Source organism: Psammomys obesus, unplaced genomic scaffold, assembly GCF_907164565.1.
Source record: "Psammomys obesus unplaced genomic scaffold, mPsaObe1.curated_primary_1811, whole genome shotgun sequence".
Lineage (NCBI taxonomy): Eukaryota > Metazoa > Chordata > Mammalia > Rodentia > Muridae > Psammomys > Psammomys obesus.
Window position 1 is genome coordinate 12470267 of NW_026593286.1, and position 23136 is coordinate 12493402.

The following is a 23136-nucleotide window of genomic DNA, read 5'->3' on the forward strand; positions in this document are numbered from 1 at the left end:
GAATGCCTGAGGTAGGCAGCTTGAAAGAAGAAAAGGTTATTTTGGCTCATGGTTTCAAGCTGTGGTCACTCAGTGTTGTTGCCTTTGGACCTTTGGCAGGGCGATGAGTCATTGCATGGCAGAGGAAACTGAGAACTCCAGTGCAGACTGGAAGCTGGAGAAGAGGCAGGGCCAGGGTTTCAATATGCTCTTCAAGGGCATAGCCCCCACCTCCAATCACTTTCTCCAACGACTTCCTGAGTTTTCCAACACCTCCAGTTGGGGACTAAACCTTTTAGAAAAAGTACCTTTTGGAGGACATGTAAGATATAAAACGTGGAGCTGGGGAGATGGCTTAGTGGGTAAGAGTAGTTAACTTCTCTGCAAGCAGGAGGATCTCAGCTCACATCCCTAATCCCAAATACAATGCTGGACATGACTGTGCGTGCCTGTAACCCCTTGGTGGGGGGCGCAGACAGGTGGGTCTTGTACGTTCACATGTGCAGCACACAAACACACATTTAAAGCATAACACCACCTCCTTCTCAATAAAATCAGACCACACATAGCATCTGAATATAATCCAAAGACTGTTAAGTCAATGTGTATAATAAGGCTTAATTGGGGTCCTAAACTTTGGAACTAAGAATTATTTCAGCTGTGAGTCAGTAATGTAGTGCTGACTTCCAGTTGAGGAAATGAAATGAAGACCACCATCAAAGGACGTTCAGTGGTAAATTGAAGAATTGGAGTCACAGCAATTACTGTCTCTGGCAGGGGCTGGGTGGGGGGCAGGGAGAAGAGAGAAGCTGAGATTGCATGCCAGGCAGACCTGAGCTGTCTGAGGCTGCAGGGCCTGATTCCCTAGACACATGGCCGTTTTTGGACTCTGCTTGGACTGCACAAAAACTTAGATAGTCAGCTCATGAAATGATAGAAGTTTTCAAAGATGCAGACTCTTGTTATAAAGCTTTCTAGCTAAGTAAAGGCTACAGTCCTGCTGTCTTCGTTTTGACAATGTTAGAGATGAGCGGGCTTCATCTGCTGCTGCTCCAGGAGCCTGCAAGGCCAGCATTGATTTCTACAGGGAACTCGGTTTCCCTAGGCCTAAGACAAACAATGACAGATCTGTGTTTTCAGGTGCTGTATAGAAGCTGGTTTAAAAAAGAGAAAAAAAAAAAAAAAGAGTCAAAAGCCAAAACCATCCCCCCCACCAACTTTTAGATATATTTTGTAGCCTTTTTCTTTTTTAATCTACCAACTCTCTTAGAGTATTTGTTGCCTCTTATAAACACTTCAAGGTTTTGGTTTTTGTTTGACAGCCTCATGTAGCCCAGCTGGCCTGTAGCTTGTTATTTAGCTGAGGGACTAGTTCCTCTTGCCTTCACCTGCATTCTGGGATTACAGGCATGTGCCACCAAGCCAGGTTTATGCAGTGCTGGGGATCAAACCCAGGGTTTTGTGCACGTTTGGCATTTCCAGATTATATATGGGGACTGACTCTAAATCTAATTTTTAGATAAAATGCTTAGAAGGGAAATCTGTTGTAGCCAGAAGCTGTTCATTTGTCCAAGGTGGTTGTCATTCAAGGCCTAAAAGCAGATTCTTCAATTTGTGTTACAGAATAAATTGAAGAGTGAGGCAGCAGGAAGCCTGCAGAGAAGTGAGTTCAGTGACTATCCAGTGTAGCATGACCCCTCACTGGTACACATTTTCTTTCCAGAGTGTAACTAAGAGCAGAGGCTCCAGAGAGGGTTTGACATGACAGAGTTTGACTGCAAGTCATGTGACCTTGGACATGTCACTTAGCCCCTTTGCATCATGGTCTTCTCAGCTGCCAAGTGCAGATACGGTGGAGTATCTGCCTCATCGGGTTTATGCAGAGCAGACAAATCAATAGCATAGGTGGAGGGCACTTAGAATTGAGCCTGGCACAGGGGCCAGCAGTGGTGATTTCATTCCCATTTGTTTTCCATTTAATTTCCTTTATGTCTTTAAAAGCTAAAGCTATTTCTGCCCCATGTGTGTGTGAAAAAAATTTCTTGCCCTAAATAAAGCACTAGCAATTGGGAGTCAATTATAAGGGTACACTTTTATAACTGACTCTTGAGTTATGCCTTTTCTTATTTCCTTATTTGGCCAGTCCCAAGTCATTTCAGTCATATTCATGTCTCTCCTGGGTCTCTCCCCTGTTGTGTCAGAGGACCCTGAGATCAGGTCCTTTGGTTCACTAGTAGGGCTCACACCTTACAACTGTACACACAGCCATGTCACGTTGTAGTCCCAAGACACAGCCTAAACCCAACACATGCAGGGAAGACAGAACGGCAGGAGACAGAGCCTCCGAGAGTCCTGTCTGGAGTCACACAATGCGCTACATCCCACCATTGTGGAATTATGTGACCCCTTGTGTTCAATACTGTTTAACAGGGGAGTTCAGCAGAGACATCATGTCAAATGTTGGTTGGGGCCTAGTTATATGAGCACACTCTCTTAGCATGTACCCAAACTCCGGAGTCTTGAAAAGAGAAACATGTGTGGAGTATAAATCATATATTTTGTACAAACAGTAAATGGGGTGAACCAGTCTTCTGAGTTAGGGAATGTTGGGAACCTGCCGGAAATCTAAGGTCAGAGATGCCAGCCCAGGGCCAGCCTCGAAGGCAGGACAGCTGTCTCAGGCCTGGCTGCTGTGCCTTCAAGTCTATTTTCACTCCCAGGCTTGTCCTTATCTCTTCTTTATTTTTTGTTTGTTTGTCTTTGTTTTTTTTCTTCGAGACAGTGTTTCTCCTTGTAGCCTTGACTGTCCTGGACTTGCTTTGTAACAGACTGGCCTTGAACTCACCGAGATCTGCTTGCCTTTGCCTCCCCGAGTGCAGGGATTATAGGTGTGTGCCACCACACCCAGCTTTCGTCCTAACTACTGTTAAACCGTGGTCACTACAGCTGCCTTCTCGAGGAGTTCCCAAGCCCTGGCATGTCCTACTCAAATCTGTCTTGCCATACTCTTATCTTCAAAATGGCTTTTACGATATCTTTTCCCTGCTCATGACCTCTCATTAATGCTGTGTGTCATTACTGCAACAGGATTTGGGGAGACTGTAATAGGATTCGGGGGGGGGGGAATGTATAGCTATTCTGTAACAAACTTTCTTTCTACATCTATTTCTCACTTCTTAGTGGTTCTTGCCTACGTGTTCTCTGTCCCATCAACATCCAACACTTTCCCTCACATAGACGTAGTGACTCCTGTGCACCGTCCTCGAAACATTTTCCCTCCTCACCTCCCACATCCTAGCCTTTCAGGGCTGCATCTACTTCTCTTTCCACTATGATGTAATTAATTCTTCCCTGTCTGCCATTGTCAGCCTTTCTCAGCTTCCCCCAACTTAGAGCTAGGTGTTAGTTGCTGTTGTCTGGATTTGTTCATTTGATCCCCCCCTATAGCTGGTACCTCCAGAGAGCAGGTCATATAGCAGGCCCTCCTCCATTGCTAGCAACTAACCAGCACCATTGGGTCGACTGAATGGCAGAGACTCACATTGCTGTGTAGTAGGCCTTTCCTCCTCTGGTTAACTTTAGACACCTGCAAGGTTCCTCATAGGAACAAAGTTGAGTGTTAGTCAATATTGGTTTCTAGAATACAGCCATTTATCTTATCTTCTCAATGTAAAATGCACTTAGCAAATTGTTCAGAAAGTTAAGGGAACATGAACATGTACTTACTTTATTGAGTATTTTTTATACTTCATGATAAAATATTTTCTATTTCTTGAGACAGGGTTTCACTTATATAGGCTAGGCTGGCCTCAGACTCACTATCTACCCAAGGATGGTCTTGAGCTTTTAATTGCCCTGGTTCAACCTCTGCAGTGTTGGAATTACATGTATGAGCCATTACCCAGTGTATGTGATGCTGCCTGCGGCTGGAACTCAGGGATTGCTGCATGCTAGGCCAGCGCTCTACTGTCTGAGCTCAAAGCCATCTTTCTAATTATTCATATTCCCCATAGACCACATACAACTTTACTCAAAACGGTTCCCTTTAAGATCAAAGTGAACCTGCAGCCACCATTCCTGTACAGATTTGGGGTGAGAGGTCACCTCTGAGGATATTTTCCTCTTATCTCATTCTCTTTCTGTTTGCCTGCAGGCAGGGAGCAGCCATCTGGAGCAGCATCTGGGGAAACTGGGGGGTGCTTGAAGTCACTGCTGATAGGGAACCTTTTGGAGTACTAGGTTATGGTTGGTGTGTAGAAAATACCACTTGGCCTGGGGTTCCGGGGTACCCCACAGGCTTCCTTACTGCTGTGTTTCCCCTGGCATGTCCTAGCTTGTGTGCTTAACTCATTTCTTCATACCCACCAGGGAAACTGTGGAGGACTGAACTTGGAGGGGTGCTGTTTTTGTCCCATCCATCATCCTCCTACCTGTGTTTCTAGATGTCAGCCTACCTTTTCAGCATCTGCAGAGATTTGGCCTCATTCCATCGTTCCCAGCTAACACGCCTGTCTTTAGTCACTGAATGCTGGCCTCTTAAATTCTCCCCGTGTTTAAAACAGTGTAAGCTCAGAGCAGTATGTCCAGTGTTGGCCTGATTGAATCACGAAACAAACTAATAAAGGAACAGAGAGCAGAATTTAAAACTAGCTCAGACCTGGCTTCCTCTGGGTTAGTTTCTAGGTTTCTGGACAGATCTGCTGGGCGATGGGTAGAGCTGAAGTTTTTTTGTTGGGTTTGTTGATTTGTTTTTTACCTTAAGAAAGAGTGTTCCATGGGCTTCCTGCTGACCCCAGCCTGTCTAGATTATTCCTGTCCTCTTGAGTTTTCCTTAGCCTTCTTGTTTACACAGGAGTCACACAAAATCATTTTCACGCCAGTAGCAGAAGATTACGTCTGGACTGGTCTCTCCCAGAGAACCTGCAGGAGGAGCCATTTCAGCCACATGTCTATGGATCCTTGGGAGGAGGTGTTACTGGCTGGGATGGTGCACGAGCCTGGGTCCCCAAGAGCCTTCTTCTCTGGATGAGATCATCAAGCTTTGAGACTGTCCCTGCGGATCCCTGAGCTGCCCAGTGTTCCCCCCCATAATACAGTCTCAATTCACCCAACCAGGCTAAGTCCTCTGAAAACCGAGGCCAGTGTCTAGTCTTTTGGTTTAGGAAACCACTCAGCAACTGTTCGCTGTTTTGCCTCCCCATCACCAAAGGACACACTTTGTTCTCCAGCGGAAACGAACAGGTCAGAGTTCCAGTGACTTGACTGGAAGGAAATTGCCACTTATTTGATAAAGACAGACTGAAGTGTTGATGGTATCTTTCCCTCTTCCTTTCAGGCTAACAGCTTAGGATTCCAGAAGCCATCTTAGGTGCCAGAACTCAACATTTTTATCTGTATCTTCCGGAGGTACAGTCAGACGAGGAAACAGTCCTCTTTGTTGTGAGTGATAGAAGTGTTGAGAGTCCCAAGTCTAAGAGTTTCAGCATCCCTGGAAGAGGTCACAAAAATCATCTTTCTTCACAATTACTATTTATCCAGAGGTTAAGCTATATTAGGACCTTGGACTTATTTTGTTGCATACTGTATATTCTTAAAGTCGCTTTTTAATCAATTGGTTGAACAATACCTATATATCAGCATAAAATTAGAAAATGCTTAAGTTGCTTTATTCCTCTTGTCTTAGGAGGAAAATTGGTAAAAGATATGAAGTTTTAAGTGTTGCTGTTGGAGGTGGGGCAGGCCTGACCTTGGACTTCTTCAGAAATACTTGAGTGCTTTTGGACATCACAAATGGGCACTCGGTCTTCAAGGTTATTAGGCAGGTATAATGTGTTCTGAAAAATATATAACACATCCAAATGTTTGTCCTCAAAGGGTTGCCGAGTGAAAACTAGTCCTCATTAGTTCTACTAGATTCTTTATGGCTTGAGAGTCAGTGCCTTGAAGAAGAGAACCATGCTGTGCATTCATCTTTGTTCTTACTCCATCGTGGCTTAAAAGGATGAGACTTTATGGGCTTGGTAATCCCATAATGTATATTTGACCTTAGTTTAATTAACTTTTTGAGAGATTGGAGGAAAGAAGAGTGAACCCTCCTCTGAGCCTCAGGTATGCCTTTCTATAGATCATTAATCTCTGTGGAATAAGTGTTTCCTGCTGCCTCAGAGTTGTGTCATTGAATCTACTGTTCACAGACCACTGTAGGAAAGTAACAGAGCACACCAAAGCCTTCCCCTGAATGACAGGTGACAGGTTTTATGCCAGGATTTCTCAAGAGCTTTTCAGATTTTAGAGAATTCACTTAGGGTATGTGCAGAGTAGGGCCTCTGTATTCCAGTAAAGGTTAGCTCACGCTGTCACCCAAGGTACATAGCAGTCCTGTTTGATTTTCAGTTTTGAAGTCTGGTTTCTAAGTATTTTAAAATGTATTCTATCTATTTGTATTAGTTAGCCTTTGCTATGCTCAGACCACCTCAACACAGGGACTTAAAGCTGTAGGAGTTCCATTGTCATGAGCTGTGGGTCAGCAGCATAGTTCCTCTGACTCAGACTCACTCATGCTTGTGACCAGTCCTGTGTCTCAGCCACTGGCGTGGTAGCTAGTTCCAGGCATGTCAAGGGAACTAGGACACCCCCTACCCCCGCTCCACACACACTCTTCCTGTCACCTGTCATAGCTCCTCCCCCACGGGCTAGCCCTCCCCCTCCGCAGGACAGGCCTTTCTCAGAAGAGCCCCATCATCTATCACTTCAGACACACAGTTGGCCTTAAAGCCACTAGGCAGCTACCATCCGGAGTCAGAGGGAAAGGCTGTGAAGTCAGGTAGTAAAGGCATGGAGCAGGAAGGGGTGAAGAATGGCGCATACTTCACACAGTTATCTGCCACAAACTGACACATTTCATGCTAGGTCCAGCGCAGTCTACAGCGTGAGGTAGTGAGAGGTTTTATTACGGTTGCCTTTCCTGTTTATCTCAGAGGTCAGATTTTCTTTGAGATTTGGTTCTCAAGTCTAGTTCAACCTAGTTTTTTTATGCTTTGAATATCTTTTAAAGGGGACCCCCCCACACACACACACTATTTAATGCTTCTTTTTTTTGTTGTTGTTTAGGAGCTACTGCCTTAGTGGAAAATGTATAGACTTGGAAAGGCACTTTTACCTGTGTTTTTAGCCATACAAAGCAAAGTATCTGGGTAGAGTCAGGCAGTGTGTTGCAGCAGCCATGTTGGTGTGTGTGGGGTGTGGTGGTGTGTGTGTGTGTGTGTGTGTGTTTAAGATGGCTTTCTGTTCATTTCTGTCCCCTGAAGCATAAACTGGAAATAAAAATGTCCATCCTGTTTGCCACAGGGTAGCGTGCTCTCTGCAGAGCATGAGATCCCTGCATGTGTCTAGAATGAACCCCTGTGTGGATCTAGAACACAGGTAGCCTATACCCCCCGCATTTCAGTGCTGCGAACTTACAGAGACTCATCAGGGACACACTCTGAGGGCAACAGCTGAGCCTAGTTATCTTTTGGGAGACTCTTCTCTTTCCCAGCCTTCTTGCGTCTGGTTTGTTAGTTTCTCTCTGCAGGCATTGTGCTCTGCTCCCTTGGGAGTGATCCCATCTGGGTCTAGTCATCTAAGAATCTCTCTAATTGTGCCTTCCATCCATGTCTCTTTATGGAGGCCAGAGCCCCTTCCCTGCTCTGCAGTGGCCTGCAGAGAAACGCTGTGACCCCTTATAGGCTTGCAGATACTCCTGACTCCCACGCCTGTCCCAGGCACAAGTTCACATTGATGGCCAGCAGACCACAGAGCAGGAGTCCTGGGTGAGGCACCAGAAGCCTCTAGCGGCTGTCTAAGGAAGGGAACCGGGGCATCATCTATTTGAAGCTGCCTCAGGTTTCTGTGCCTGAGGCTACAGGACAGCTTACTGCTTCGCCACGTTTGAACTCCTCAGCCTTGCAGTGACGCTGACAGACACATTCCTAAGGAGTGGAATATTTTTACATTTTTTATTTTATATACACTTGACCACTAGGCAGAATCCATCGCTGAGCACCTAGAACTCATTGCAGAGTGTACTTGTGGGTTTGCCACAGGGTGCCCATGGGCCTGTTGTTGTTGTCCTCAGATTCTAACAAGGATCTGCAGTCAGTGTTTGAACCACAAGTGGCCCCGCCCCTCACTGTCCACCTGATACCCTCAGAGCTAGAGTGTGCTTATACAATTTAGTTATGTAACTTTTCTTTAGGAAAACTCAGTATTTTTGGCCCAAAAGATAGGTCAGTAGGTACAAGCACTTGGCACAAAGCCTGAGGCCCCACTTCGGGTCCCCAGAACTCACATGGTAGAAGGAGAGAACTGACTCCCATAGTTGTCTTCTGACTCCCACCTCCGTGCTGCGTGCATGTACACATAAGCATATACTCTCTCTCTCTCTCTCCAAATAAAAGTCTTAAAAAAGAAAACCACATTTCATACACAATTTCACACACCACTTCGTAACTATTTTTAGTGGCTAAGGTATTAAGCTACTAATGCCATGTGCTAACATTTCATTATTTACTCTTTTCTTCAAATCCTTGACTCTTACTCTTTAACTTTTAGATGGGAAGTTCTCTTTTTTCCTATTTAATAATTTCTTCAAAACCAGATCCAAGGCCTGAAACCCCTAAATTCAACAAAGTATGTCATCTTCTTAGGAACAGTACACATTCAATTTGTACAGGTTGGTTCTGTTCTCCCGCAGTGTGAATTCTGAGGATCAAACTCAGGCCATGAGGCTCCTTTACCTGGACAACACATGCCAACCCAAAACACCAACAACTCCCAAAATAAGCAAAAACCTAAACAGTCATATAATTACAACTTTTATACCTAAAGAAAGATATAATAATTTTAATATCAGCAAATATCTACTGTTGTTTATGATTCTGGTTACTTTTATTTTTAGTTTTTTTTTTTTTTAAGATCAGAATTCAAATAAGATTCATACATTGTATTATTTGATCTATTTCTTAAGCTTGCCCTCCATCTTGTTCTTCTCCCTTCCAAATTATTTGTAGAAGGAATCAGGTCTTTTGTGTGTGGACTTCCCCACAGTCTTGCTCTTGTTGAAGTACTTTTGACGTTCCTCTGTCCTGTCCTCCCCAGATGCTGACCAGTAGCTGGATCTAGCAACCTGGTCAGGTTCCACTGGCCTCAAGACATACATAAAATAGGGTTATGTGCTGTGCCGTCATGTTATCTATTTAGTAAGGGTCACCCTCCAGTTTGAGTCTCCTCTTGACCACACACAGGAGTTTGTGCAGCTCTGGAGAGGAGTGGGGTGTGTTCTACTGCTGACCAACCCCAGAGCCTTGCCATTTTCCTTGATGAAAGCTCCCTTACGTCTCTACAGTCTGCCCGCTTCCCCACAGTCAGTCAGCCATTCTTGAGTTTTGTCCCTATGAAACAGTTTTACTTGTCTTGAACTTCAAAAATAAATAACTAGTTAAGCAGATGGAAATATAAGTCAACATTTAGTTTTCATATCTTTTAGTGTAAACTAATCAACATTTGTGGACTGTTGGGTTGCTATTAGAAATACACTTTTTACTCATGTGTTTATGTGCGCATAGATGTAGGTGTGTGAATGGCATGCTGCAGGGGTGGAGGTCGGAGGACAACCCATGAAAGTCAGTTCTCTCCTTCTACTATGTAGTAAGGATTGGATTCAGGTCCTCATTTTTGGTGGCAAACACCTTTATCCAGTGAGTCACCTTGCCAGCCCATGATTAGAAATAGAAGCCTGATTGTCCGAGAATGACAGTGGGTGATGAGAAACTTGTGAGCAAGGCAGACACCACTAGAATGCAGTACCCAGAGGAAACCAGGGATGAAGAGCCTGGCTTAGAGGCTCTGCAGAGACAGGAGTGGCCCATGCTGGTCCTGCTGCATTCTTCTGCAGTAAACACACACGCTGCCCTTTGGCTCGGCTGCTCACTTGTCACTTTCCTGTACACACAGGATTTCCTCATAGCCCTGTGTGTGCTCTGATGAAAGAGAGGCCAGGGACACAGTGTGGGACAGTTTCCTCTAGGGCAGGAGGCTGAGAATTGTTGGTGGAAAAGCCAAGCCTCTCACTGACTGAGGCACTCAAACCTCTGTTCCTCCCCCAGGACCTCCTACACACTGACTTTCCATAAACAGGATACTTTACTATTTGCTTCTGTGGGAGAGGCTTTTGCTAGGCTGGCCTCTGCCTCACGATGATCATTGTCCTGCTTTAGCCTTCCACACGTTGGGGTTGTAAACGTGTGTCCCTGTGCCCAGCTTTTCTTTCTTTGTTTACCCGCTGCTTTCCTCACTGTCACCTGGTGAGACAGACGTGAATATGTTGACACAATTTGTTGGACCCAGAAAAGTAGTTGATAGTTCTCAATTCCTTTGTATGTCATTATACAATGAACATGTCCAGGCTATTAAACTTATTTGAAATCTTGACTTCTAGGTATTATATAACTTAAAATGGTCATACAGTGCGTAATATGTATTATATAAAAGTTTGCACACCATATATAATATACTAAATTTTATCTGTATATGTATTTCTCTGAATAACTTTGTAAGATCAATTAGATATTCAATTATTTTATTTATTTATTTATTTATTTATTTATTTATTTAGAGGCAGCGTTTCTCTGTGTAGCCTTGGCTGTCCTGTACTCACTTTGCAGACCAGGCTGGCCTCAAACTCACAGCAATCCACCTGCCTTTGCCTCCCAGAGTGCTGGGATCAAAGGTGTGCGACACCACACCAGGCTTATTGAATTTTTTTAATTAAAAACAAAATTGCCCTGAAACACAAAAGACAACCTAGTTGCATGTCTAAGTATGATTGTTTCTCTCTCTCTGTCTCCACAGAACCATCCGAGTATGGCTGAAAAGAGACAGTGGCCAGTACTGGCCCAGCATCTACCACACAATGGCCTGTAAGTCATGGACTTTTCCACTTAAGAACATTGTTTCTGATGCCTTTGATGATTTAAATTTCAAAAGACCTGGCTAAAAATTGCCACTGGATTTCAGAAGGAGTTCCTTTGTTACCCAAGACCTCTGACAGGCTATAATAAACCACAGGAAAAACTCTTACAGAGACTGTTGGTCTAACAGCCTAACTGAAACAGGACCAAAACTGAAAAAGAAAGGGGGGAAAATAAACAAGACAAGGAAAGGGGCCATTTTCCTTTATCCTGATTTGTCCAGCTTTAACTCAGTAGTGACTTTATGAAAATCACTTTTGTAGTTTCTTAGTGTGTGTAAGTGCTCATACCTTGGCAGACATGGGAGGCCAAAGGAAAACTTGAGTTGATTCCTTTCCCTCCTGTACTATGTACTGAACTTGGGCTTTTTAGCCTATGCCTTTAAAGGCTGAGCCTTATCAGTGGTCCCAGAAGTAGCCGTTTGCGCAGTGGTTATCGGCTGATACAGCACTGTAAAACACCTGCGTATTCCATATCTGTGGTTTGACCTGTGATTATGACCAGCCTTTTGCCTGCTTCTTTCCCTGTCTCCAAGTTTGCACAAAGGTACAGACCAAGGAGCAACACTTTGTAAATGGAGCGTCTTCTCAGAAGCCAGGCTCGTAGCTCAGTTGGTGGAGTGCTTGCCTAACATGCTCGAAGCTCCAAGTTCAGTACCCAGCACAGCATAGACCTGGGTGTGGTAAGTAGCCCATGGCTACACAGCAAGGTTCAAGGCTCAAGGTTCAAGGTTCAAGGCCTGGGCTGTGTGAGACCCTGTCCTGACAGAATTACCCATACATCCTCAAGGCAATCTACTCACCATTACATTGCCGTGTTTCTGTCCTACTTCTTCAGCTTTTCTCAGAGTCAAAGTCCTGAAGAAAATGCCTGGATGCCGCCCAGTGCCAAGTGGGAGGCGACTCCTTCTGTCCCAGACAGCCACAGAGGAAACTGTTAGACTCCCAGCTTCAGAGGAGATTCTCTGTTTACAAAGTGTTGCATCTTGGCTGGGGGTAGATAGGGTAGGAGTAGGACTAGTAAAAAGAGCAGGCAAAAGGCTAGTCACCCTCATAGGAGTATATGGAGTACAATAGGCCTTTTTTATATGGGGTCCTAGCTGCTAACTGCTGAGTGGGGCTCCTAATGAAGGATTTCCTTGAATTAAGGGCTTCCATTATCAGATGACCCTAGGGGAAAAAAGGATTTATTGTGAGCTTAATGCCTTGTTACTGAAGGTCCTTGTGAAGTTCCCCCAGAAGAGGGCTTATGACAGTTGTCCTGGGTCCTGTTGACACTGGCCACAGCTTTCCTGAGAAGCATTCTAAGACTGCAAAGTTTGGTATCAATATGGATCAGCAGTTACTCGGCCTGTCACATATAGTGTGCTTTCTGCATTTTCTCACTTATTCCTTATGAAAGTAGTGTTTGGATCCTGTGAGAATTTCTGCCAAAAGTCTGTGGTTTATCAGTGTCAGACTTTCTAAAGGCTTTGAACAGCTAGTCAACTTCTTTATGTTTATAATACCACTCAATGAAAATAGACTTTTGGAATCCCACTTAAAGGTAAGTGGAATACAGTGGAACAGAGCATATTGGAAGACTCCATGAAAGGCTGCTCAGAGTATGCCGAGCCTCAGGGTAGCAGAACCTTCTCATTGCCTGTCTGCACATATTGTGGCTGCACAGCCTTGGCAATTGAAATATGAAGTGACTGGTGTCTTATGGAGCCTGTTTAAGCAGCAGAGCATCAGGAGGTGATATCCTCTGGGCCTCATTAGTTACAACAGCCACACAATAGGCTTCTTCTGGATTGATAGCTTCTTACTTCCCAGTGGCCCAGCCACAGATACGATGGCTGGAGGGGAAAAACAGTCCGGGAACTCACGCCAATGCTGGCAGTGCTGTGTCATCACAGCGGAACACCTCCAGTGCCCTTGGTGCTGCTCCTCACACAGACCCGCCCCTGCTTTCCTCCTTAGTTCATATTTTGGTCATGGGTCCTGAACACTGGGACTCATGCTCCTTAGAGACATAGACTGAGGTGATTATGTCCCACATTTAATTGTTACTCTTTAAACTGCTCCCCAACCCTGCCACAGCCACAGCTGTTTATCTCTTGGTGCTTGGAAGCTCTGTCTCCAGGCCTCTGTCCAGATAGTTTGTGTGGAGGAAGGTGCTGCAGGTGGAGGTCGGAGGACAGCCTGTGGGAATCTATTTTTCTCCTTCTACCGTATGGCTCCTGGGAATCAAACTCAGGCCATAAGGCTTGATAGCAAGTGACTTTAACCACTGTGCCTTCTTGCCCGCTCCTGTCGTGGCTGAGTATTTTTCCTTTAAGCCATCAACACCCAGCATGGCTGTTAAATCTTGAGCATGTGACTATTTGCGGTCCTCTCTAGCCCCATCCATCTTTTACTCCGCTTCACTGGCTTTCCTGAGGTAGTTCCCAGTTTCAGATGGAAGGGCTGGAAAGAGTCACACTGGGGCTCTGCCAAGGCTGCCTAACACCTGCATGCCAAGTTTGTTTCTGTACATAATCAGCTTGTTTTTTTCCATCTGAGGCTGCTGCATTTTGTTGTTGCTGTTACTGTTTGAGTACCAAGGTATTACTCTGTAGCCTCGGCTGGCCTCGAATTCACTGGGACCTTCTGTTCTTCCACGTACTGAAGTCACAGTGGTGCGCCTCCATGCACAGTGCAAACGCTTCCTTATTGCCCATGCTGCATTAACATGACTGAGAAAATAAGGCAAATGAGTCGGAAAAGTAACCATTTTCAAATGACATTTTAAAAATTTATTTATTTTTATTTATTATAATTTATTCACTTTGTATCCCAACTGCAGCCCCCTCACTGGCCCCGTCCCAATCCCGCTCTCCCTCCCTCTTCTCCTCCCATGCCCCTCCCCCAGTCCAATGATAGGGGAGGTCCTCCTCCTCTTCCATCCAACCCTATCAGGTCTCATCAGGACTGGCTGCATTGTCTTCCTCTGTGGCCTAGTAAGGCTGCTCCCCACTCAGGGGGAGATGATCAAAGAGCCAGCCACTGAGTTCATGTCAGAGGCAGTCCCTGTTCCCATTACTAGGGAACCAACTTGGAGACTGAGCTGCTATGGGCTACATCTGAGCAGGGGGTTCTAGGTTGTCTAGGTTACCTCCATGCATGGTTTTTGGTTGGAGTATCGGTCTAACAAAAGACCCCTGGGTCCAGATTTTTTGATTCTGTTGCTCTTTTTTGTGGAGCTCCTGTCCTCTCCAGGTCTTTCTATCTCCCCCTTCTTTCATAAGATTCTCTGTACTCTGCCCAAAGTTTGGCTATGAGTCTCAGCATCTGCTTCCATACCCTGCTGGGTATATTCAAAATACAAGAAATGTTCTTTCAACAAATTATCTGTAGATTTGAGATGTTTAGTGGCCATCTCCCAATTTCAACTTCCTGTGTGCAAGGTGACCTTTTATGTATTGCCATCGGTGCCCAGTCTTGCTCTGTGACCTTACTTCCCTAGCAAGAGTCACTTTCCGAATCTGCTATGGCTGAAGAAAGCCGATGACTCAGTTTCTATGTTACCTTATGTCCTTTGCCTTTTTTTCTTGGAAAATATAATTTGATGATGTCATCACAATTTATGGCTAAGGAAATTGAGGCTGAAGAGATTTAAGTGAACTACTTTGTGGCTGTAATGCTAGTCCTCCTCTGTTTATGACTGCAGAACTGTTAGGACCAGATGGCAGTGCTGAGATTTCATTGGCCAGTCTATGGCAGCTGCTCACTCAGCTCTACCACTGTAGTATGAAAGCAATAGTGAGCAGTGAGAGGGTCTGGCTGGGCTCCAGCACCAAAGACTGTCAACAGAACCTGCAGCGGGTGGGTCTGACAGTCTGCTCAGAGTTTTACATATGTGGTCTCAGGCCTTTTTGTGTATGTATTGCATAAACTTGAAAGATGGTCTTTGTTTTTCCTGTTTGTAGGGCTGTGTGAGTCCTGGAGCCTTCCACCCGTGGTTTTAAACCGTATGTTGCTTACCCTGGCAGAAAGCTCTTTTCTAAGGGGGTAGAAAAGGCCAGGGTATCACTACATCCACATCAAACTAGGGAAGCTTTTTAATTCAAAAACCCTGTGTCTGCGAGATGACTCGGTAGATAGAAGAGCCACAGGAGCCTGACAACCTGAGTTTGGTCTCTGGAGCCCACAGTGGGAAGAGAAAACTCCTGAAACTTGTCTTCAGATCTCCACACATTCACTGTGGCACGCATGTATGTGCCCCATCTCACACACAAGACAACAACAGCAACAACAACCGCAATGATAAATGCTGTGAATTTCTAGCATCGTAAAATTACTCAGCACGTTGACATTTTTACAGAAATGAGGGATTTTGTATATTTATGTGGCTTTATGATAGCATCAGGCATCGGAGGAATTGAAAACTTAAAGCCAACATCAAAATTTACCATCAGCTGATAAGAAAACAAAAATGGTAACAGAATCTTTTAAATCCTCATAGCAACTGCTGTTTGTTTTAATAGTAGAATGTGTGCCTGTCTGTGTTCACAACAATGTGTCTTTGTGATTATGTCATCTCTTGATTCAGGCAGCCTCACCTTGTACATGTAGCTGGCCTCAAGCTCCCTATGTAGACCAAGCAGGCCTCAAGCTCAGAACTTCTCCTACCTCTGCCTCCTGGTTGCTGGGATTAAAGTCATGTGCCACTATGCCTGGTAGAGACTATGATTCTTATACGTGATAAAACATCATAATCTCAAGCATAAATATAAGAGTGTGCAGACTTGAAGCCAATTAAAGTCACACACATCTGGTGGGTTGTGTACAGTATCAGTGTCTACCTTCATCTACAGAGTTCTTGGATGCACTAAAACTCTCCTTTCCTTTGGGTAAATTCTGTGTTAGATTTTCTTTGGCAGAGTGTGAACCCAGGTGCCGAGGAGATGGCTCAGTCTGTAAAGTGCTTGCCACATGGGTACAAGGACCTGAGTCCCGATCCCCAGAACCCACATAAAAGGCCGGGCCTAATGTTGATTGCCTGTGATGCCAGCACTGAGGGCAGGGGATAGGAAAGCTGGTGGAAACAGGCAGATGCCTGAAGCTCATCGGCCAGCTAGCCCAGCGGAATTGATAAGATACAGGTTCAGTGAGAGACTATGTCTCAAAACGTAAAGGTAGTGGAGGAAAGATACTGATGTGTACATGCGTGCACATACATCAAGAGGTGTAGCTCCCCACCCGTACACACCAGAGGGGGATGGATAGCTAGATATGGGTGCATACGTAAATAAATAAATAAATAAATGCTGGAAAGACACCGCATAAGCCTATTAGATTGAGAAATTCTGAAGTTATTCCAAGAAGTAACTTCCTTTGAAGACTTTTTTTTTTTCTTTCTGACCTTTTCTTTTGGCAGTGTGTCACTCTACATGACCCCAGGCAGGTATGTCACTTGCTGTGTAGGCCAGTTGGCCTTGAACTTGTGATCTTTCTCCCTTTGCATTCTGAGTGCTCAGTTACAAACTTGAACTGAACTTGTAACCGAGCCCAGCTTTCTTTGATTGTTTTTGATAAGCAGTTTTAATTCAAAGTAACACACATCTGGTTTATTTCCCCTGACATTCATTTTCGTGTATGCGTCTTTCATTGTTAGTTAAAATTATTTATGCTGAGCTAACCCAAACAGTTCTGTCTCCAAACATTCATTTTCAGAAGTCTCATTCCTTCTGATTTGTAGAAGACAGTTTGAAGTTTCTCTGTTTGGAAAACTTATTCTGTTACCCATGATTCCTAGAAGAGGGATGGGTTGGCCATAATGAGTGAGTGTGTACATGAAAGAGGTTGATGTGCTAGGTAGTGATTGCCTTTAATCACAGCACCTGGAGGCAAAGGCAGATGAATCTCTGTGAGTTTGAGGCCAGCCTGGTCTACAGAGAGAGTTCCAGGACAGCCAAGGCTGTTAGAAAAAAGTAATACCATGGTAGGTTTCCTGGTTGGCTCACATAAGCCACAGGGTTGGAGTTCTCAGGCCACTCCCCTTCGTTTTCAGAGTCCACTTAACCATTGATATTTTCTGGGGAAGAATGGCAGGGCAGTGTGAGCCTCAATATCAAGAGCATGCCCAGATGCACTGGTTCCCAAAGACATCTGTGCCGCAGTAGGAGTTCCACCCGGACAAGACGTCAGGCTGGCTCACACCACCCACAATTCTAAAAATAACTGTAAGAAGACCTAAATCATAGGGAACTTCAATTATATTTTTAATGTGCATAATTTATTTTTCATAAAGCATTTTTTTGGTCTTTTTTTTTTAACCTAACCCTTGAGCGTTTTTAACATAACTCTTCTTAATAATAATGTGCTTTAAACAATGGCTTCCTTAGTGCTTAGCTTTTCTCACACTGTGGTCTCCATCTTCTTGGCAGCTCCTTGTTCTGCTATGGCATACCATCACGACAGCAGGCGGATATTCGTGGGCCAGGATAATGGGGCTGTAATGGTAAGAAGTGTCTGTGATGTATGTATTGAGTATGTCCTTTGTGAGACTACCCGTGTTTGTCATGAGAAGTGTCTAATTCTTTGTAGATGTGAGACCAAAAGTGAGTTCCACGGAATAGTGCTTACAAACCAATTTCCGTGGGTCTCAGAATACTCTCGAGATTAGTGTCTCGGTGCTCAGGTCACCCACACAGCACAGCCTTTTTACAGTGGACTTGAGACTGGTAGATGCTGCCATCTTTGGCACGGTGGTGGGTGAACCGATGTGTATGTGTCTGTTTCTGTGTAAGACAGAGCTGAGGAGAAGGGACCAGCTACTCCTCCAGGAACTCCTGTGACCCTGGAAAGAAAGCAGGGTACCTTGAACCACCTTTGGTGAAGGATGTAATATTTAAAATTTCGGTTATTGACTGGTGTGTTTTGAGCTTAATTGTGTGTGCATACCTGTTTGTTTCCTTAATAAACATGTAACCCATGTATGATAACAGTCATCATTCTACATGTACATTTTAGTGGTTTGTAGTGTTATGTATTCATTAGCTCATGTCACCATCATAACTTTCTAATTGCAGAGCATTTTCACATTTCCCCAAGGAAAGCTTGAATCCATTGGCAGTCTCTTCATGTACACCCCCGACCCAAGCTGGCTGGCTCTAATTTACTTTCTCAGAATGGGGAGTTGTTTATCCTACACATTTTATACGAATAGAATCATGTTGCATGTGTAGCTCCTTCTGTGTGTCCTGAGAGGGCTTTCCTGTTGCAGTTTGGGTTAGGTAGTTACTTCATCCTTTTTGTGGTGGACTAGTGTTCTAGGTGGAGGAATCTCACTTTGGCCATTGCTGAGCTGATTGCCGTTGGGATTATTTTCACGTGAGGCTGCTGTGAGCACTGCTACTGTAGCGTTGCAAATAAGTCTCTGTGTAAATCTATATTTTTCAATTTGTTGAATATATAGGATTGGTGACTATCATCATACGGTGACTATTAACATTTCAGGAAACCCTTTGTCCAGTTTTGCATAATTTTTTGAAAGAGAGAGAAGAGAAGAGAGAGCCTTGCTTTAGCAGCCAGGCTACCCAAGAATCATCATCTTTGTGCCTTTGCCTCAAAAGCATTGATGTTAGAAGTGTGTGCCACCATCCCATCCCCTGGGTTGGGTTTGTAAATTCTTGCTTAGTGCTAGATACCAGACTCCAGTCAGATACACAATTTGCAGAAATCACTTCTATTCTAATGATTGTCTTTTCAATCATTTTCAAGTTTTATAAAGTCTAATATATCTTCATCTCCCACCCCTCCCCACCCCCTCTTTTTCTCTCATTGCTTGTACTTTGGCTACAACACCCACTAAACTATTAATTACCTGGTCCGAGGTCATTTATTCTGTTTTTATAGGAATGAAGTAATCTGTGGCCACATCACTCTGAATGTGCTTAATCCTGTCAAACAGATGCTTCTTACTCATCTTTTCTTCTAAGAGTTCTACCTTGAGGCTGTACAGGTCTGTGTACTCATCTTGGCTGGGTGGTACTGAATGACAGAGGAAGGACCCCACCATAACTGAGCCAATGGCAGGGGCCACGTTATACATGGCCTGTGGCTAAGATTTTACATTTTATTGTAAATTCAGTGAGACGCTATCAAAAGGTTTTTGACAAGCACATGATATGATGTAATTCACATCCCCCTCCACCTCTTTCAGATAGGACTTTACTACATTTTTCAGGCTGGCCCTAGTATGTAGCCCCCATTGACCTCAAACCTATTATCTTCCACCTTCCACTCTTCTAGAGTGATGGGATTGTAGGTGCCACCCATATTCTTGTGCCTGGCTGTATTCTTAAAAAACTAACTCTATGGATATTGTATTGGAGACCAAGAGGAGTAGAAGGGAGTCAAGTTACTGTAGCAACCAGAAATCTGGGCTCAAAGACAGGGTTGTCAGAAGTGGACAGAGTGGATGATAAGATGGCTCCGGGCATGTTTGTTATAGGTTGAGTTTGAGAGGACAAAGGAAGAGATCAGTTGACACCACATTTGGAGTTTGAACTAAGTGGGCTATGGTGCCAGTTACAGAGGATAGAAAGCCATGGGCAGTGATTGGAGAAGGCAATGGGAAGGTGTGTGACAGAGCGACAGAGAGAGGCTGAGATCCAGCTGTAATCAGAAGGCAACATGTATTTATATAGGAACTGATGTAAGAGTGGATAAACTTAAAAAGCTAGAAAGGAAACCAAGACAGGCAACAGGGAAGGGTAGGGGGTGGGTACGAAGACACAAAGGTCATGAAAGAAGAAAAAGAGACCTAGGGTGAGGTGCTACAAAGGAGGTTAGGGGTGACAGAAGGGTGGAGAAATGGTGGAGGGGAAGATCCATCAAAACAACGTGTTTGAAAATTTCCTCAAGTTATCTGGTATTTTACATGCTAATTAAAAAACAAGTAAGTGAGTAAATAAAAGAAGATAGTCAGGGATAAGAGGGAGCACACGCTCCTTGCTGACACAGAAGCCTGGAGCACAGTGATAAGATAGGAACCATGGTGGGAAAGCCCAAGGGATGGATAGTGAGGGCTGACCATAAGAAAAGGGTTTTACTGAGAAGGGGATCGAAGAGTCTTGTGTGGGTCAAAGAGCTTCATTGTTTTTGCTGATCCACCTTAGAGTGTAAAGATGCCTTGATTATGTTTAAGAACTAAGAAAAAAGAGCTAAAAGGAAGGGTGGTTGCTGCCCTAGCATTCACACAGCATTGACAGGTGACCAGACCTCTCCACACACAGTGTAGTACAGACTGGCAAAGCTTTGCCCCTCTCCTTCCGAAGACTTCCTAGGGATATGGTGATGCGCACGCTCCTGTGGAAACCCTCACGTGTAAACGGCACGCACCTTCCCCAGGTGGCAGTGTGTGCATATCTTGGAGGAGGGTTCTTCTCTGGCTTTTGTTGGAAGAACAGGCTGCAGTTACAGCACCGGAAAAGCTGTGGCTCCAGCAGAAAGGGGCAGGGCGAATCTAATTCGGCAGTGGTCAGCTGTTGATCTCTGGATTGGCCGACCACGTTGTCTAGAGTCTCACTTACAGTGCTGAGGAATTCTGGTACCCAGGAAAGCCATATGGAGGACAGGAATTCTGTCTTTCTTTCTGTGCGTTTTTCTCACTTTCCGTCCACAGTTTGTAATGTCTGTGTTTCATAGCACCTTACCAATTTAACATTGGTCCGTAGGACTCTGTCTTAAGGCGTATCCTTTTGACTTTCATTCATTCTTGTCATTACAAAAGTGTGTGCTTTTCTTTTCTCCTAGTTATTTGGAAAATATAAGAGTATCTAAAGACCCCCCCCACAATCTCTAAATTGTATATTTTAGAGGGAATGTTTATGCACACAGCATGCATATTTTCTTCACTAAATTGCTGAGCCATCCCCATGTCTTTCCTGTAAGTCATTGATCCTTTTGATAACAGATCTTTAATGTTTTGCTCCTTATGCATTGTCCTGAGGGGTTTATTAATGTATCTTTGTACAGCCAAAGGAGCAAAATTAACAAAGTTTTTTAGTTAGCATGAGGATGGCTTGTGGAGGAAGCGCTGGTCTCAGGTGCCGAGCTAGCCAGCAGCAGTATCTTTGTAGGTGTTTGGAGTTTCTAGATGTTCGAGGCCTCCTTAAGGGAATGGTGGTCCCAGGACAGGTCTGCTGGGAGGAGCAACTTACATCCCCTCTGTAGCTCATCTTGAGCGCTCTGCCTCTTTGGACTTTGCTTCATTTTTCAAGTCAAGCTGCTGTCGTTTTAAGAACTGTAACTGTTTTTTATTGTGTATGCTTGCTTTTAGGAATTTCACGTTTCTGAAGATTTTAATAAAATGAATTTTATCAAGACCTACCCAGGTAATGACACACTCTTGCACGTGTACACATTTAGCTACACACACATAGAGCTAGACTGTCCTCTCCTATGATTGAAGGTAGGTTTCATGTTCACATTTCCATTTTATTACACCAGTTGTATGAGAGAATATTAAGTGATTTACTGTCCTTCCCTGCTTCCTGGCATTTCAATTGTTTTATATTGGGTAAGTGTACAAGACTTAATCTCACCATTCTTCTTTTATTGGAAGAAGATGTACCCTGTTTCTAGTTCTTGATTAATGTACAGTACAATAGACCTCTCTGTGTTTGTGTGTACATGCACGTGTCTGTGGGTGTAATTGATAGTTACGTGTATAAATGTGTGCGTTCTTGACCATGACACTGACTTTAGATGTTTAATTTTGATGACTTCTACTTAAGACAAATGCCTGCAATTGGAGTAGCCAATTGCAAGTAGCCAAGTCAAACACTAAAAAGTTATCTTAATGCTATGGATCGATTTTGGCAAACTGCTTCCCAAACAAATGTGCAGTTCCTGGCAGCTCCGGGACCAGCAAGCAAGTGAGGCTCCCTCCTGCTGGATCTTCCTCACATTGCTGCCCTGTTATTTGCTACCAACGCAATAGAAAAGTTCACAGCTTTAAAATGGCTTCAGTGCTCTTTAGTTTGGCCGTTTGTCTCTCATGAACGTCCATTCATGGACTGTGCCTCTACTTCCAGGGAGTTGCAGTGTGTTTTAACTGAGTTAAACGGTGTCCTCTGGAACATCTATGACATACACACTTTATAAAATCTGTATTTTAAGTTGCCAGAGTTTTCTTTGTGCTATAAGACAATATAGTTTTGTAGTGGTTTCTGGAGTTTACATGTCATTGGTGACTTACGACATCTTAAGTACCATGTAGAAGTCTGAATAGAGTCTGCTGCCTTTTAAGTTTTATCCCAAGGAAGATTTTAGGAACTGCGAGTCCAGCAGGCTATCCTCCGTTCCTAAAAGAAAACATTGAAAACGATAACAACAAAAAGGATCCAATCCCACAAAAAGGACAGCTCTTTCAGAGAAAAGTAATTGACTGTCATCCTGAGGTCTTTACCATGATCTGGGATAAGCTTTGTCGTATCTCACTTTGACAGCCATGGATTCAGTAGGAAAAAGTGTTTGGAGTCAGACAGACCAAATTCATCTTTTACTTAAAAGATTTATTCTATGAGTAAAAGCTATGTCCCTCAGGTTTTGTTTTTTTTTTTTTTTTTATCTGAAATTACTATGTATCCTGTGTTTGCGGAAGTTAGAAATATCATTAAAGCAGAAAAAAAATGAAGCAAAAAGCTCACTGAGACTGCTATCACTCAGTCCCTCAGTCACCATCCAGGGTTTGGTTTGCTTATACTTACGTCCGAGAGCTGTTCGAGCGCCCTTGCAGTTTCGGGGCTTTCAGGAGCGTGTTTCAGGAGCGTGTGATTTTTAGCATTGCCTCCTTGCAGTTTGTGGACATGACAGTTCCACTGACTCTCTGAGACTCAGTTCTTCTGGAGCAAGGTCACACAGCTGAGGGCTAAGGCAGCCTTTCTCTGTCTGGCCTCTGACTTCATTCATCACATGGAGCATTCATTAGACACCAGCTTGTGCCAGATAAAGTGGAGTCATGCCACCACCTTGGCGTAGCCCGGAATCAACAGGAAAGATTTCAGAGGTTAATTGAGGTGATTGAAAAGCCTCCTTTTTTTTCTGAGCTACTATTTCAGAGAACTTGACGGATACTCTGCCTTTTTAAATAATAATAAAAGTTATACACAAAAACT

The 23136-nt window shown here is 44.1% G+C and overlaps 1 protein-coding gene across 1 annotated transcript in view; it reads left to right on the top strand.

Annotated features, from left to right (window-relative positions):
* The window catches only part of Wdfy1 (WD repeat and FYVE domain containing 1), a 47451-nt gene that overhangs the window by 5166 nt on the left and 19149 nt on the right, over window positions 1-23136 (top strand). The window contains exons 2-4 of the mRNA XM_055616881.1: window positions 10870-10937; window positions 17398-17471; window positions 21297-21351. Coding sequence (XP_055472856.1) covers window positions 10870-10937; window positions 17398-17471; window positions 21297-21351 — 197 coding nt within the window. The remainder of the gene's footprint in view (window positions 1-10869; window positions 10938-17397; window positions 17472-21296; window positions 21352-23136) is intronic.